The 17,857-nt window shown below is 36.2% G+C and overlaps 2 protein-coding genes across 3 annotated transcripts; both read right to left on the bottom strand.

The window, feature by feature from the left end:
* Positions 1-425: 425 nt before the first annotated feature.
* On the bottom strand, positions 426-4,493 carry LOC111807301 (BTB/POZ and MATH domain-containing protein 2-like). The gene is made up of 4 exons (XM_023692967.1): positions 3,673-4,493; positions 2,037-2,385; positions 1,398-1,674; positions 426-916 (listed from the first exon to the last, which is right to left on the bottom strand). Exons 1-4 carry the CDS (start codon positions 4,095-4,097, stop codon positions 732-734), a joined length of 1,236 nt encoding a protein of 411 aa, XP_023548735.1. The 5' UTR covers positions 4,098-4,493; the 3' UTR covers positions 426-731.
* A 2,427-nt stretch (positions 4,494-6,920) lies between these two features.
* Positions 6,921-17,845, bottom strand: LOC111806722. 2 transcript variants are annotated; one of them, XM_023692159.1, is made up of 15 exons: positions 17,714-17,845; positions 17,467-17,561; positions 16,776-16,857; positions 16,194-16,297; positions 15,826-15,952; positions 15,285-15,379; positions 11,743-11,866; positions 11,375-11,455; positions 10,089-10,187; positions 9,121-9,282; positions 8,986-9,046; positions 8,795-8,865; positions 8,628-8,672; positions 7,818-7,994; positions 6,921-7,714 (listed from the first exon to the last, which is right to left on the bottom strand). In XM_023692159.1, exons 2-15 carry the CDS (start codon positions 17,502-17,504, stop codon positions 7,181-7,183), a joined length of 1,800 nt encoding a protein of 599 aa, XP_023547927.1. In that variant the 5' UTR covers positions 17,505-17,561; positions 17,714-17,845; the 3' UTR covers positions 6,921-7,180. The 2 variants fall into 2 exon arrangements, with proteins under 2 accessions (XP_023547927.1, XP_023547926.1); XM_023692158.1 differs by having other exon boundaries at positions 17,467-17,570.
* Between the last annotated feature and the right edge of the window lie 12 nt (positions 17,846-17,857).

Here is a 17,857-nt window from a genome sequence, read left to right on the forward strand (position 1 = left end):
CTTTAAATTACTCTAAATTGTAATTCATCCAAAATTTATAATATAAAACTTCCTTCGTACATGAATTGAAATATCTTTTCATAATTTCAACTTCCCAATAATTTCAACCTCTTCGAATTGAAATATCTTTTCATAATTTCAACTTCCCAATAATCCCAATAATTTCTTTCAACTTCCCAATAATCCCAATAATTTCTTTCAACTTCCCAATAATCCCAATAATTTCAACCTCATCAAGCATATTNGATCTGTTCTTGAATTTTGAGTTAACTTACAGCTGCTACAATCAAACCCAATACCTTAACATTACAAAAAGGGATCTAAATCAAACTATAGTTGAGATCATAAATCATTGATAATAAGAAATGAAAATAAAGGTAAAACAAATGATCCTCTCTCAGCATTTCGAGTCATGGGCATTGGGCTTGAGCCAACAATTTCTACAGGTCCTGTGATATATTGAACTCTAGGGTATATGTAACTACACGAAATCATTTCATCGATTACAGACAAAAGATACATAATCCAGTTTTTTACAATAAGGAAACCAAGAGAAATGCTAAAACTGAGCATTTAGAATGTGAATTAGTAAACACTAGAGCATTACAGACTGACCATGTTTTAGATCACAACCTCTGTGCACATGGCTTTCTCCTCTATCTATCTTAATGCACGACGACGACGACAAATGGTTGGAATGGCGTTAGTAAACAGTATTGACGACGATTGGATCAATATAACCTTTGCCTTACTCGTCTTCCATTCACATAACTACCATCCAACACCATTGCATTTCCGTACCCGCTGCACGTAATCACTGCATGCTCCGTCACCCTCGCTACGTATTGTAGTAGTTCGGTGAGAACTGATGGGCAGCTCTCTTTCAGATATTCAAACCCATCCGTTTGCATTACAGCTGCAAGACAAAAGTATAGCATACAAGCATCACATCAATGGAGCTGTCAGCAGGGATGCTTCTTTTGATCAAGAAAAAATGAAATTGTACGAAGACTTCTAATGAAAGAGGCCACGAAATGGAGAATGAGAGGAGAATAGTTGCAAGTGGGATGATTTTTTCCTAACTCCTATGGTGTAAGTTTGTCTAGCTTAAGTTTTCAAGCTAAATACCATAACTATTGAAGACTAGCTAACTAAGAGTACCACCCCCTCTTTTCTCATCAACTTAGACAGGAGGTGTTGGGAGGCTCGGCGTAGGAACGCCTTATTCCTGTGAGGCTGTTATTTATGGTGGGTTGTTATCTATAACTCAGGTGTCCGGTTTCTTAGGAAAAAAAACCCAACGTAGCCAAGGTTCGTCGACATTTTAAGTTGAATAAAAGAAAAGTAAAACGTTTCAATAAGCTAGTCAGTATAGATGTACTCAGAAAAATAAATACCTCTCAAATTCTCCGGCAGTGCAATGACTCTCAGACATACAGCTTTTAGTTGGAAACAGTGATGCTGCTCGGCCAGCGCTAATGTCGTTGCAACTGTATTTATAGCAACATCCTCACAAAGTTTAGCCTCACAAAGCAATTTGAGTCTCTCTAATGCATATCTGTCTGCTGCAGCGAGTAGATGCTGAGACATCAGCGTGGAAGCCCATTTTGAGTTTAAGCCTACAATTTCTTCCATGTCTGGTAGGTCATCCCAATATATGAAATGAAGCAATGCCTGTATTCATACCGACATTAAGGAAAAACAAATTTATCATAATCGAAAGCAACTTGAAAATAGAATTGTTAAGGCTACCTTTCATAATCGTATCGTTTATAGTTTTCTATTTTTGAAATTCATGATTTTTCCTCTCAAGTGGTTTTTCACTGTTCTTAAACTAACATTCGAATTCTTAATCAAATTCCAAAAACAAAAACCACATTTTTAGTTTTCAAAACCTGGCTTGATTTTTAAAAACATTAGTAGAAAGTGGATAACAAAACCATTCTTCTTCAAAATATATATCATAAGCATTCGATTATCGGATCACATTGGTAAAGCCCACAAAAAGAAAAGCTAACATGAAAGGGAGAGAGCACCTTAAAAACTGGGGCTTCCATATCTTCGACTTTTATGCACTCGGTATTACGGTCCTTCAGAGGGCCATAGAGCTGTGCCCTAAAGACAGGTGACCGTGCTGCGAGAACTAACTTGTGAGCAGAAAATGTTTCTCCATCTACATCAAAGTTCACGTCGGTTAGCTTCCCACTCTCCAAAATCTTGCCAAAATGCTGGCCTATATTGGAGGGTGGTGCTGTTATGGAGTAAATCTTTGGTCCCTCTGTATGGGACTTAACAACACCAACTACACAGTGGATTTCGAGGCAGTCATCCTTGAGGAAGTCAGATGCTTCTAAAGAAGTTCTTTTATAATAACGTTTATAACCCCTGTAAAATAAAATAAAAATAAAAAACTTGGTCATTTCCTTCTTCATTCCACAATAAAAGAAACAAAACATTTTATTAACAAATGAAGAAATGGGGCACAGATCATGAGATGTTAAGAAAGGCTAAAGTTCCGAAGAACACATGACAAACAAGAATTTTAGTGTGTCAAGAGATGTAACGGCCCAAGTCCACCGCTAGCAGATATTGTGCTCTTTGAGCTTTCCCTTTCCGACTTCCTCTCAAGATTTTTAAAATGCGTCTGCTAGGGAAAGGTTTCCACACCCTTATAAAGGGTGTTTCGTTCTCCTCCCCAACCGACGTGGGATCTCACGTGAGATCAACATATGAAAGATGTTTGGAACAAGTGTGAAATCTAGATAGAATCCTTCGAGTATTCTTTTATTATTATTATTATAACAAGAAACAATACTTTTTATTTCCTAAATGAAACGAATCATTTCCTAAATAAAAAGAAAATGAAGAAATGGGGCACAAATCCTGGGCTTGTTTTTTCGTATGCTGTGCCCTTGTGCTTTCTTTCATTTTTCTCAATGAAGGTTAACTCTAACCAACAAAAAGGAAATGAAGTTCCTAAAAGGATTCAAAGGGTTTACTATACTAGCCAAAAGAAGATCAAATGCCGTTACTGTAACAGCCCAAGTCCATCGCTAGCCGATATTGTCCTCTTTGGGTTTTCCCTTTCGGGCTTCCCCTCAAGGTTTTTAAAATACGTCTGCTAGGGAGAGGTTTCCACACCCTTATAAAGGGTGTTTCGTTCTCCTCCCCAACCAACGTGGGATCTCACAGCTACATACCACACCTCCTCCTAAGAACCCTCATACATAGTATTCTTCTCCAATACTCACCAAATCAAAGTTCCATAACTAGTTGGACAAAGGATTACTTCAAAGTTCAAACCAAGGTATTCTTCACTTCATGGGTACCCCCTTACTGCAATGACACTCAGAGGAAGTCCATCTTACAAGTCTATTACTTCTCTATCGTTTCAACTTGAATAACATTTGATCCATTCACATTAAGCCAAGAAAAAGAAACATAAACTTCATGTAATTGAAATGAACCATACCCACATCTGCAAAACAATATTGTGGCATATGCTAGTTGCAAGCAAAGGAAAATAAACATTTCCCCTCTTTGTTAAAGAGATTTTTATTGTAGGCGAAATAATACAGGACATACTTGCATCAGAATGAAGAACAAAAACAGAATTCAAAGAACGAGATCATGCAAGATCCTAACAGTAAATCAATGCAACAAAATGCTTACCACATGCTTCCTCGATACTTAAGCGTATAAGGTCCACTCTCGAGCCTTCTCAAAAAATGGCTGTGCACCTTGTGGTTCCCCTTCCCAGTTTGATCCAACAACCTCAATTCAAAAAGGGCTCTAACCTCAGTCCCTTCGCTAGCCAACGCTATAAAAACCGAGACATATGACGCGTTATCCTCGAGGCACTTCCCGTCTGGGTAGAAATATATAGCAAACGTATACCCCGCAACCATAAAGGTATCGGACGCGATATATTTCCCAAACCCCATCCCCTTATTGAGGGAATACCCATTGATCTTAAACTCATGCGATCCATTAATGGTCTCGAAGCGAGAAGTAGAAGAAGTCACAGGTGGCGGCGGCGGCGACCTAAGATTCGAATAGGATTTAGAGGGGTCCCTGCAAGATTTAATCGTGCCCATTAACTAAAGAATCGTACACAACAAAATTTCAACGTTCCGGACCACAAAATTAACTCAAGAACTGTCGCTAAAGAAATCAAAACTCGATCAATAATTAGGGTTTAAGATTTCAAAAGGAAAAAGAATCATCACGACGATGTCGACAATTAGGGGATTTTCAGGAAGACAGAAACAAAATCAATACGGGGAATTGCAAAGAAATGACCCGGAATCACGGGATTTAGAAACAATTTTGAAGAAGGAAGAAGATTTGGTGGAGTTCTTGACTCGAAATCGAATTATCGTCGTGGAGGCGAAGAACAGAGAAGGGAGATGGAGAAAAAAAGAGTATATGATTGGATAAAAGAGAGATATACAATTTTGACAGTCATATCAAATTGGGATTTCCTTCTGCTTGTGTCTGAGAGCTTTTGAATGCTTTTTTTTTTTTTTTTTTTATAATTTAATTAATTAATTATTTTTTAAATTTTCCTCTTGGGAAAGGAAAAAATTAAAAAAAAAAGGAAAAAACAAAAACAAAAATGGCGGATAGCTTTAGCTATGCCTTTGAGTCGCCTCTTTTGACCTTTTTTTTTTAATTTAATTAAATTTTTGGTCGATAAATTTTAGGAGCGGTTTGTAGCACGGGAGCACTATCGACTCCAAATTAAGAGTCTCGAGTCTCGTAGAGTCGATTGACTATACTTGTTTCAGTGTTTCAGAGGTAGAATCTTTAAATTTGATTGATAATTAACGAGAATTTCAAATATTTTTAATTTTTTTTTAGAAAAAACGAGTTTGAGAAGGTTCAATTGTCAGATTTATCGACATTAAGTTCGTAAAAAAAAAATCAAAATTTTGTTTGCATTTTTGTAATTTAATTAACCGACCTTAAGTCGATGTGTCTCGAGTGCATGGTTGAGTTAGAGTTATTTTATTTATTATTATTTTTTTTTAATTTATAATATTGTGATATGATAATTTATTTTTAAATTGTATATCGATATTTTGTCGTGTGTGTAGCAACTTTCCAACTATATTCAAATTGCCATAATATCACGCGCATTTTGGGCAAAAAGTAAATTAATTTTGACGTGCATGTAACGAACTATATACTTTTCACCGTAAAATTGGCATTATACCGTGCGCATTTTGGGCAAAAAAGTAAATTAATTTTGACATGTAGCTAACAAATCATATACTTTTCGCTGTAAAATTGGCATTATACTATGCGCATTTTGGGCAAAAAGTAAATTAATTTTGACATGCACCTAACAAACTATGTACTTTTCACGTGGGAAAAAAGTAAATTACTTTTGACGTGTACCAAACGAACCATATACTTTTCACCGTAAAACTGGCATTATACCGTACACATTTTGGGCAAAAAAGTAAATTAATTTTGACATGTAGCTAACAAACCATATACTTTTCACCGTAAAATTGGCCTTATACCGTGCCCATTTTGGACAAAAAGTAAATTAATTTTGACATGTAGCTAACAAACCATATACTTTTCACCGTAAAATTGGCATTATACCGTGCCCATTTTGGACAAAAAGTAAATTAATTTTGACATGTAGCTAACAAACCATATACTTTTCACCCTAAAATTGACATTATACTATGCCCATTTTAGGCAAAAAGTAAATTAATTTTGACACGCACCTAACAAACTATGTACTTTTCACCTTGGCAAAAAAAAATTATTTTTGACGTGTACCGAATGAACCATATACTTTTCACCGTAAGATTGGCATTATACGCATTTTGGGCAAAAAAGTAAATTAATTTTAACATGTAGCTAACAAACCATATACTTTTCACCGTAAAATTGACATTATACTATGTGCATTTTGGGCAAAAAGTAAATTAATTTTGACATGCACCTAACAAACTAGGTACTTTTCACCTGGGCAAAAAGTAAATTATTTTTTACGTGTATCGAACGAACCATATACTTTTCACCGTAAAATTGGCATTATACCATGCACATTTAGGCAAAAAAAGTAAAGTAATTTTGACATGTAGCTAACAAACCATATACTTTTCACCGTAAAATTGGCATTATACCGTGCGCATTTTGGACAAAAAGTAAATTAATTTTGACATGTAGCTACCAAACCATATACTTTTCACAGTAAAATTGGCATTATACTATGCGCATTTTGGGCAAAAAGTAAATTAATTTTGACATGCACCTAACAAACTATATACTTTTCACCTGGGCAAAAAGTAAATTATTTTTGATGTGTACCGAACGAACCATATACTTTTCACCGTAAAATTGGCATTATACCATGCGCATTTGGGCAAAAAAGTAAAGTAATTTTGACATATAGCTAACAAACCATATACTTTTCACCGTAAAATTGACATTATACCGTACACATTTTGGGCAAAAAGAAAATTAATTTTGACAGGCGCCTAACAAACTATATACTTTTCACCTTAAAATTGGCATTGTACCACCAACATTTGTGGCAAAAGTAAATTATTTTTGACATGTACCTAACGAACCATATACTTTTCAGCGTAAAATCGGCATTATAATTAAGAGAGATGGAACAAAAAAATGGTAAGACACACCCACCATTTGAAAGGGACGTTAAAGGTAAAAAAAGATAAAAAAAAGTTATTCATCAGTTTAATTGCCAAAGAAAACCGAACTTATAAAGTTGACTTCAATTATACTCGACTAAGTTTTAGTTTAATATTTGAAGTTAATTTTTTCTTTTCAAAACAACGTTGAATAAGTAAATTTGAAGGTTATGGTTAACGAAAAAATTATGAACGGAACGGTAGAAAATTAGAGGTGGAGGGTCGATCGGAGGAAGACGACAATAGCAACATCGATCGATATTTTGTTAAGTAGGTAATAGTCTAGCCATAATGTTTATATGAAAAAAATGGCTACATTCAATATTTTCGACACACTTAAAACAAGTCCTTCCTTTCTTTGACCTTTTTCCTTTTCTGGTGTCTAATATTTTTACAAACTAACATCAAAGCAACTTTCTTAGTTACACAGCAATACAAACAAATATCAGATTGCACACATTCCATGGGAGCAAATGGGTCAAAACACAAGAACATGCCCCGGATCATCGGTTCTGATTGTTTCGGAAGAAATTGAGATCCCAGCGACGAATCAAACCATCCATAATATGGGTTGCGGGATTTCGGACAACAGTTACGGTCGCCTTCGTGTTGGCTGACAAATCGGCTTCAGCTGAACGTTGGCTACTTGCAGGTGTATTACTACAAGAGGAAGCCCCTGCACTCTCAGTTCCAGCAGGTGCAGGCACCCCTATAGAAGATTCGCTTTTATCGGAACACGAGCGATCAGATACCGAATTTGAATCTCGAACTACTGAAGTAGATTCTGGTTTACTAGATATACTGTACTCTTCTGAAGTTGAAGCAGATTCTGCTTTCAACTGAGAAAAATGGTCATTCGAAGTGGATGTGGCTTCTGGATGCAGCACTCCACAATGGTCTATTCGTGAAATTCCACATTCGTCTTTCTGTAAAACGTCCTTCGTGTCGGTACATACGACACTCGAAGCTTGCTCTTCTTCTTGAGTGTTTTTCATTTTGAAATCCTTCAACGATTCCATCACTGCTTCCATGAGCATCTGAAATTCATTTACCACACAAGAAAGAAAAACAGATCATCTTAACACGTTGGCCCCGTTTCGGAGATTAGACGACGTGAAAGTTACTATTAATCAGACTGACCCTTTCTTCCTCCTCTACACTGCATGGGAACCCTGCCAAGTCATCAAGAGGATATTCGACATACTGATCATCGTCCATCAAATTTGGAACATTGGTTTCGTAAGGATGACCATTCGATAATTCAAAACTAATCATATTTGAAGATGACAAGTCCGTGTCATTACTCGTACTTCGATCCTGCAGCAAAGCAACATTTGTCATATTTTGTAAATAAGCTACTCTACTTACATTCATGAAAACTGTGAGATCCACGTCAATTGGGGAGGAAAACGAAGCATTATTTATAAGGGTGTGGAAACTTCTCCCTATCAAACGCATTTTAAAAATCTTGAGGGGAAGCCCAAAAGGGAAAGCCTAAAGAGGACAATATCTGTTAGTCGTGGGCTTAGGCTGTGACAAATAGTATCGGAACCAGACATCGGGTGGTACGCCAACGAAGATGTTGGGTCCGGAAGGGGGGTGAATTGTGAGATCCCACATCGATTAGAGAGGAGATCGAAACAATCTTTATAAGGGTGTGGAAACCTCTCCCTAGTAGACGTGTTCTAAAACCTTTGAGGGGAACCTCGAAAGGGAAAGTCCAAAGACAATAATATCTACTAGCGGTGGGCTTGGGCGGTTACAAAAACTGTACCAAAGTATCCCGGACATTCCTTTTCTTTTAGAATATTACAATTTAAACAACTGGGTGGATTTGAAATCTTGCAAAAATGATTACTAATACCGTCGCCAGTTCAACTATGCTAAGTTCACATCTTAGACATGCATTTGGAATCAATAGGAAAGTCGAATTAAAAGCTATGGTGGTACCTGAGATAGGGATTGATGATCTCCAGAAGGAAGATCGGCAGGAACCTGATGCAAGGGGTAAGTGAAGTCATTAACTGTCACCCGTGCACTTCTATTTAATTCCAAATTAACCAAAAAGTTGCTTTGATCTTCATTTTTAAGGCAATAGAGTGCGCATATAACATTACCTCTGTCCGACTCATAGATCTTTTTGAACGGAGTTCTTTAATAGCACCTTCCGTACTATTAGTTGGTATATCTGTAGGTAGGGAAAAAAAACATTTCATTGAAAGAAGAGTCTGAATCGCCATTAAAGACCTTAAATCCTGAGTATAAACAACAATAAAGAAGCAGAAAATAGTGAGTCGTTAAGTCGTGCCTCTTGATGTTGTAGAGGAACCATGGTTTGGGCCCGCTTCTTGCATCGGTCTCCAATAATCCTGAGGATAAAACATAGTTAAATCTGGCAGCTCAACAAAAGTGAAATCCAACAGAAACACCGAGGCCTATTTACCCTGTTACTGAAGTAGGATGGCATGGTGTTGATATAAATATCCCCTATTTCATCCTCTGGGGGTTGCAAAACATTGTGGAAGAAAATATTTATAGAATCGAAGTAAAATTGAGGGCGAGGAGAATTGTGATCACCATCGAACTTGATAATGTTTTTGTCCCCCTGCAAAAGAGACAGTTTCATGAATTAACAGCAGCAGTGTAAAATGTTTGGCAAGAGGGGGGTGAGAAATAGTTTACTATGTGTAAATACAAAGGGGGAGGTTAAACAGAGATTTTATCAAATATTTTGACAGCCAGTTAACATAAAAATTTTAGAATCAACCGAACTAGGAACATGAAGCATCCTGTCTTTGAATATGCATCTTTGGGTTCATTAAATATTAAGAAGAAGCTGGAGGGAAAGAGGGAGGGAAACCCTGAAACTTCTTTCATAAGATCACCGTTTAAGGCTGAATCTTTGGAATATATTCCAATATTTTAGCAGAAGTATTTATGCAAGAAAAGGTTATCGAGTGATTCAAAGTCCTTATTGCACAGAAGTATAAATCTTGTAAGAAAAGGAAAACTTCTTTAAATCTTGTAAGAGGAAGTGCAGAGCTATGACTCTACAATGAAAGAGTTTCCAACATAATTCATTCCCACATTGCAGAATCCTTAATCTTTTGGATGGAAGAGTACAACCTCTTAAGCTTTATAAGGTGCTACAGGCTACAGCTACCGTACACACCACGTGCTTTCGAATCACAATGAACCTAGTACGTAGTTTAGGAAATCCTTAGAGTTGTTATGCATTTGAATTGGTTTGTTCATATAAAATTTGCTAGTGCTCCATATAACAGTACCCACTTCAAACTCAAACTTTTAGACGAAAGCTTGGGTTTTTACCAAAAGAAAAAAAAAACAGAGAAGGAAGAAGAAATTTTAGGTAAGAACTTCATACTAGGTATTTAGGTGACAAGGATTTACCACATAGGCATCATGTATTTGGTCTGAGTGATGAGGCCGTATGAAGTCATCGTCGATGGCATGCCCGATTAACACTGGTACAAAGCAAGATTTTGCCACCTAGACAAAACAATGTTGGATCAATCTCAGTTGAAATGGCAAGCATTAAAAATAAAAAGAAAGCTTAACAATCAGCAAGAAGCATCACAAAAAACAAGCATCACAAAAGGGAACATAAATCTCCTAACAACACGAAAGAAAATCTTAACAATCAGCAAGAAGAGGCTATGATTATGAAAGTCGTTGTTCCAACGCACCAACCAGAAGCAAGAAACATGAAAAATACCCAAAAGTACTGAACTCCTAGATTTATCTTCAAAGATCAAAGATAGAACTTTAAACTGATCACCACTCATAGAATTGCTGTAAACTTCTTGAAAAAATTATTAATCTGTGCTATGGAAAAAGACATAGAGAAAAAATCATCAGTTGTTTGGTTCATTAAATTATCTCAGGATGATACATGCCACCATAATGTATGTTTGTCGTACATTTTCTAAAAGAAAAAATATGACGTTGATTTCTCAACTGACCACACTCTCTTTCCACTATCTATTGATTTTAATGTTATGAGCATTTATCATGTTTGCGACTCAAATCCAAAACGAAATATGCCAAGGTCATGGCTCCTGTCTTTTTCCCAGTCAACTAGGTCAATGATTTTTTGAGGGATAAAGTACAAACTCAGGTAGAACATATGGGAGAGCCAACCTTAAGAGACACATAAACATCTGGAGAGCACATGATTAATCCTTTTCTGATGAAAGGGCATGGAACACATGTCAAGTGTCAACAAACATTTTGTATAAGAGACACATAAACATTCATTAAGAAACAATGTGGCCAAAAAAGGAACCTAAAGGACAAAGGGACAAGGAACTCCCTCCCCTAAAGAGAGAGACAACAAAAACAGCTACCAACCAAGGTTAATTGTGAAAGTGGTGTACTAACAAAAATAGTTGTGTTGGCTACTCCAACGGAGGCTGTAAACTGGACAGGGTCACAAAAGTAACCAAAAGAATGAAACTTGTCTTTAAAGACTATTGTTTCTTTCCACAAAATTTCTTATGCGATTAGCATCTAATGAATAATTTTTTTTTTTTTTCTTAAAGCAGAAGCACTAAATCTATCCCCAAGGAAAAAGGAGAACATGCAGATCAATTATTCACTCTACTAGTTAGCATGCAACTGAGAAGTTATAAAAGGAGCTCACAGATACACATAGCAGATAATAGATAGAAAGAAACCTTAATGGTGTTGAGGTCCATAATGTCAAATTTTGCCTTTTTCTGGATAGCCCTTCGCATGTATTGAATAGCAAACTTCACCTAGAATCACACAAATAATGAAATAGTTAGGATTTCCGAGCATCAATCACTTATCATCAAAAGAACATTAGTTACAACAACTTCTGGGCCAACCAATCACACGCACATCATTGAACTATGGAAAGAAAAATTAAAAAATAGGAATAGTGACTTGTGAGGTCATTTGAAATTAGTTTTGACCACCACACTTATAGGTCCCAAGAAAAGAAATGGACTAGACTGTTGCTAAGAGAGGAATTTCTCAGTTCAAGCTTTGGTCGATTCAAAATCAGTGAAATAATTCTTACCGTGAATTTAGGTAAACGAAACTTATAGGTTTCTACAAGTTCCATCATTAGCTCAACCAGATCAGAGAAAGGACTGTCCAGAACCATCCCTGCAATTGAAGGATTCTCAGCCCCATACATTAGGCTGTTCGAAATATGCATGTTAGTGGAAAATGAACAAGACTAAATAAGATTCGAACATTATCTAAGGCCGAAATATTGATAACTATATTTAGATAAGAACAAACTTACAATGACTCAACCAGAACAAATCTGAAGGTAAGAACAGTGAACTTATGAAATTCTTTCCCATGAGGAAAATTATATATTTCATTCTAATTACTCGTAAAACAAATCAATCAAAATTGTGCTACAGATAACGCAATAGTGAAGAAACACAATACATATTTTATTATGACTTGCATGGATCTTGACCAATTGTGCCTCCTTTTTGTAACCCTTTGGTCCTCAGGGGGATTCCTCATCTATTCTCTTTTGTTTGGTAATTATCATCAATATAATGTCACAGTTTCTTATTAGTTTTAGAAACACCACAAGAAAGAAGAGTGCTTTGATTAAATTTAAAGACTGGGAATTTCCCGTGCATTTGCTTCATGGTGATTCTAAATTCAGAATCTTTGACTCGAGTCAAGTAGTTTTACTGTTGAACCTTTGTTTATCATAATAGAAGTGACGAAGTTGAGTTCTGTTTTGTGCAAACTAATTTGGAAAGCTACTCCAAAAGATGGTCTTTGGTCTCTGTATTGGAAGTGTTACCGCTAATGGAAGTTCCGGTCTCATCCGTGCTTTGACAAGTTTGAATTCTCTCATGAGAGGATTAATACTATGATCGTATTTAGAGGTCATCTTTTATGTTATTTGACCTTTAATAGTGTAAGGTGTATGATACAATGCCACTTCAAGTGTACATACATTACACTCATGGCAAAAAGTGGCCACATATGGAACCCATTAACAATGACATGGAAAAGAAAAACAGTTGAAGGCTGACAAATTCAAATTATCTTTAGTTGTTGGTTGAATTTCTCTTTATGCATTTGTTTTAGGGAAGGTTTCCCTATGGTAAGGAGTGGAGCATTTCTATTTTTAGTTATTTCATTTTTTTTAGGAGGATGATCCTCCACCGTTGAGTTATGATTCGGTTGATATAGCAATAGTTTTTATACAACTTGTCTAAATACTCATGAACATTCCGAATGAGACCTAAAACAAATTCAATTTAGTCTGATAACTCAGAGGTATTAAGGTTCCCTCTGTTTAAGCCTTACGATTATTTGAAATAGATTGAAAAAAGAATTCTACTCCTTTACCCACGCAAACACCTTCTACCTCCTTTCTTCCATTTCTTCTCTAGTGAGCTTTATCAAACGGTTGGTAAATCTGCAACTGGTGAATTGCGTTTGTTATCTCGATTGGTGGTGACCCTGGGATATATTTTCCTTTCATACAAGACATACCCTTATGGTTACCAAGTCCTATGGCCGGTGGAGCTCCACCTTAACTAATATAAACTCTTGCAATCTGCTGAGATATAATCTTTTGGTTTTGAGCTAAACTTCTAGCTTTTGAAACCAACACTTCGAATTTGTTCTGGTACTCTACAACTAAAACTGTTCGTTTTAGCTTAGCGAGCTCCCCCAATTTATTTCTTCAAATGGGAAGTCCAATTGGTGGACAAACTCTGTCTAAGTGGGGATCTAGAATATCATGCCATCAATAAATACCACAGTTGAGCAATTCCCTCCAAGTGATAAGAGGCTAAGCTCGCATTTCTTCCTTAGGAGTCAATTGATGTCGGAAAAAGTGTTGACAACGGTAATCCAACCAAGGGAGCTATTGAATGAGGGAAGTCGAGTTTCGTGAATTTTGATACAATTAATTTTCCTCCAAAATTTTCCGAAACTGTTGTCCCAAAAATCCCTGATCGTGATAAGAGGTTAAGTAAGCTTTACTTCCTTAGGTGTCAAATGTTAGAAAAAATGTTGACAACAACCAATTCAACCCAAGGGGGCTATTGAAACGAGGGAAGTCGAGTTTCGTGAATTTTGATACAATTAAGTTTTCTCCAAAATTTTCAGAAATTGTTGTCCCAGAAATCCCTGATCTCTCATCGTTTTTTTTCTTGACTTTTAGCACGGGAAGAAATCATACCCTTTCTTTGTGGATTCCAAGTCAAGACACATGACATCCAATCTGACATGAAGCTGTTCAACTTTAAGCCGAATTGGCCAGGAATTCAAATAAGATTAAATTGAAGTGGGTTCCATACGTCATCGTCTTAAATTGAAGATAAGATAAGATTAAATTTATTTTCAGATTAAATTCAGATAAGATTAAACCGATGAAAAAAAAAAATAAAGAAAAATTCAACCAACAACTAAAAATAATTTGAATTGGTCAGCCCTTAATTATTCTTATTCTCCATGTCATCGTCAGTCGGTTCCATACGTGACTACTTCCTGCCACAAGTGTAATGTGTGTACACTTGTAGTCGCATTGTATCAATGTGTAAGAAGGCCTCAATAGGTGGAGCATGTGTTGTGTGTTGTGAGATTGTCAAGGAGGAGGTCTTATTCCATCTTCCATTTTGTGAGGAGCTTTTCTTGGTGTTCTCTTTTTTTTTTTTTTTTTTTTTTTTTTTTTTTTTTTTTTTTTTTTTTTTNTATGGAATATCCCACTTGAGAAGAACGGGGAGATCTTTATTGAAATGGAAAGGTCTTGAATTCAACGGTGTCATCCTTTATCTCTTATTCTATTGAATTGAAGCCCCTACTTGTTATAATTTTGTTTTGTTTTTCTAAGATTTTATTTATATTGTGAATGTTAGGTCCCATGATTTTGCTTGTTTAACCGTATAAATGTTTGCATATCTTATCCCAATAGGGAAGTGTACTGAGTATTTTAAGTACTCACCACTCACAAAAATCATTTTCAATTTAGGGCAACACTATAGCACGGGAGTGACGAACGGGGTGAAGAAGTCGGTTATGGAACAACCTGAAGTTTTAATGTTCGTTCTTTAAAACGTTTCCGCTTTGATTTGATTTAATTTGATTTGATTTGTATTCGTCAAGACATCCAATGACCTCGTGGTGGCCAAACTGTGTCTACCACTTAGCAGGAGATTGAAAAACACCATCCGTTCAAACTCCATAATCTCGTAAACTAGGAGTTTCCTAGTAAAAATCAAATCAAATAAAATGAACTTAAAGCAAAAACATTTTCAATAAAAAGCATAAAAACTCCAGAGTTGCTCTTACCTAAAAATCATTTTATAAAATGGCGAGTATTTAAAATACTTAGTAGGACACTCCCCTATTAAGGTCAATATGAAAACAGTTCTATAGTTAAAGGAAACAAAATCACCGGACCTTGGCATTTAATTACCAAAAACTTAGCGTGTAATTTTCCACAAAATCATTCTTCAATCACCCTTTTTTTTAGAGATCATTAGTACCTAATTACGCCTAATTACCCAGACACTAATTTAATTCATCTCCTCAACATATGCATTTATGGGAAGATAGAAGTAGAAGGCAAACCTGGTAACAGCACCCATAGAACGGCCCCATAAGCCAATTAAAGAGACGTTTCCATCTGCTCGCAAATACTCAACCACGGCTTTCAGATCATCCTTCTGAAAAAGTTCAACATCATATATTGAGGAAGGAAAATGGCAATATGCATCAAGCACCCAAATCATAAAGCAAAAGAACTACAAGCAGCAGTCAATACAGTCACTGATAAAATATATTCAGACAAGAACATAACTATTTGAAGCCACATTCAGTATCCAAAAAGTTCATACTAACCGACCCAGATTCAGAGTCAATTACTCTAGTCTTTAGACTTTAGCAATAAAGATCACAGAAGACATGTAGATTATAAAATGTTTAGGGTTTAAACGTAGGAGCAGGGTTCTGTGTAAATAATGCATCACATGTGGTATAAAAATGATTCTCTGCCTTTTAGGAAGAATGTGAACCAATAGAATTTAAAAAAAAAACTTCTAATAGAAAATGAATTATTCAAACTAGAGAGATACTTATACTCAAGAAAAGAAGGGATATCCTTGACACTTACTTCATTCCACCCCAATGTAACATGCTCACCCCCAGAAAGTCCAGAACCAGAAAAATCAAGAGCAAACACGGTGATGTTAGAAGGCAGTAATATTATGGCAGCCTCACTGGCATCTGCTCGACACCCACTGTTGCAAATCAAATAAATACCAATCAGAATGTAATATGGATTAATCCAGTGATTTACGGTAATCTAAACAAAGAGTATTATCATAATGAAATGCATTTCTAGCGGGAAACCTGCAGCAAAAATTTCTTAAATTGAATTTTCAAGACCTAAGCTAATAAGTATGCAGTCTGTTATATTAATTTCTAGTGAGGGACTTGATCAAATGCGTAATGAGATATAAATTTTCAGATATTACTCACCTGTTACCATGGCAGTAAATTACACAGGGTAGAGGCTTTCCTTCAGGACTAACAATAGGCAAGTAATGACTACACTGAAGTACATCTCCCCGAGTGTTTTTAACCTGCAATAATGTTAGGAGGTTCTTAACATAGCAGAAAACTTATCTCAATGAACTATAGTCCACAAAAATCAAGGTAGTAGTAGATGTCAAGATAGTCAGATAGAGGGCGGAAAAAATCAGAAGAATTTATCCATCCAAGCCTCAAACCCCAAAAGTTATCTATACAAGTCAAATCACTATTTCCTTAAAAAAAAAAAAAAAAAGGAACTTCCACCTCTTAACATGTATACACCCGTTCTCTTTTGTAATCAACGGCCACAGGGAAGCTGTACAATGAACTTATTTGAAGTGTCAACAGCATGCATACTGCCACTATGACTACACTAACTTCATAATTTTTCTTATGAGAGACACCATACTGACTTTATAAGTTTCAGTAAAAGTTAAGCACGTTCAACGTAGACATATCAAATCAATGGAGAAGTCCAAGCAATGAGAAAATTGACAACGGAGTCGCATTTATGCTAGGAAATCGTACCTCCAGATCCTTCCTTTGATACAATTTTCCTCGAAGCGTGAACTCATCTTCTAGTAAATCATTGTTCGGGTCATATTCAGCTCTGCGAGTAAAATTTAGCAACGTTGTAGCCTCTCAGAGATGTCAACGCTTATATTTAAGGAAATGATTAAAACAAATGTGAAGTTACAAAATGAGATAACCCGCAACAAATGTCGTGGAGTATTCCAACGATCAAGCAATAATTATAGAACACAATAGAAAACGAAATAATGAACAAAAAATGAACGGATCCGCATTTCAATATCATTAAATCGCAGAGATCTCATTCAGGTCCGGAATACCCAAAAAGGTAAAAAGTGTAAACTAAAAACCAGGTGGAAGAGAACGTTAATGAAAACGAAAAGGAAAGAAATATTTAGATCTCAACCTACAAGCCCCCTCCATTCCCACAATGGAAACCCATGTAAAATTCAAATTTCAGGGACACAAGTACTAAGATTAGCAAATAGATTAACAGGAAGACTTTAATTTCTGAGATTCTAGAGCAAAATAAAACACTTAATATCATAGCTCCAAAATCCATCACTCTCTAGCCTCTCACAGCAACAAAACAAACGCACCAACGCACACACACCAAATTCCAACTCCAGAGCTAGTAATTCAACAGAAAACTACAAAAATAAATCTCAAAACTAGTCAGAAACGTTACCTCGGTGGACGAATGATGAAGTTGATCAGCTGCTCCATCAGATTCAGAGAAACAACGACGAAGCAACCGATCTATATCTCTCTCCCAAGCTGATTCTGAGTTTCCTTGAACAAAAACGGAGTAAAACAATACGAATTCACCGATCAAGAAGAGCAAATCAGAAACAAAATCTGAGAGAGAAAGAGAGAAAAAAAAAGTATTATTCGCTGAAACGAACGAAAACGAAGAAGAATAGAAGGTGGCTTACTTTATTAACTTGCGTTTATGTATTGGGCTTTCGATTTTCGGAGCCGCCTTTCCCCCACCCGATGCCTATCTCTCCGTCTCTCCGATTGGGCGCGCGTGTTGACACGCTCGTCAGTGACCGCGTGTATGTGCCGCTCCCTCGGAT

The sequence above is a fragment of the Cucurbita pepo genome, chromosome LG12 (genome assembly GCF_002806865.2).
Source record: "Cucurbita pepo subsp. pepo cultivar mu-cu-16 chromosome LG12, ASM280686v2, whole genome shotgun sequence".
NCBI lineage: Eukaryota > Viridiplantae > Streptophyta > Magnoliopsida > Cucurbitales > Cucurbitaceae > Cucurbita > Cucurbita pepo.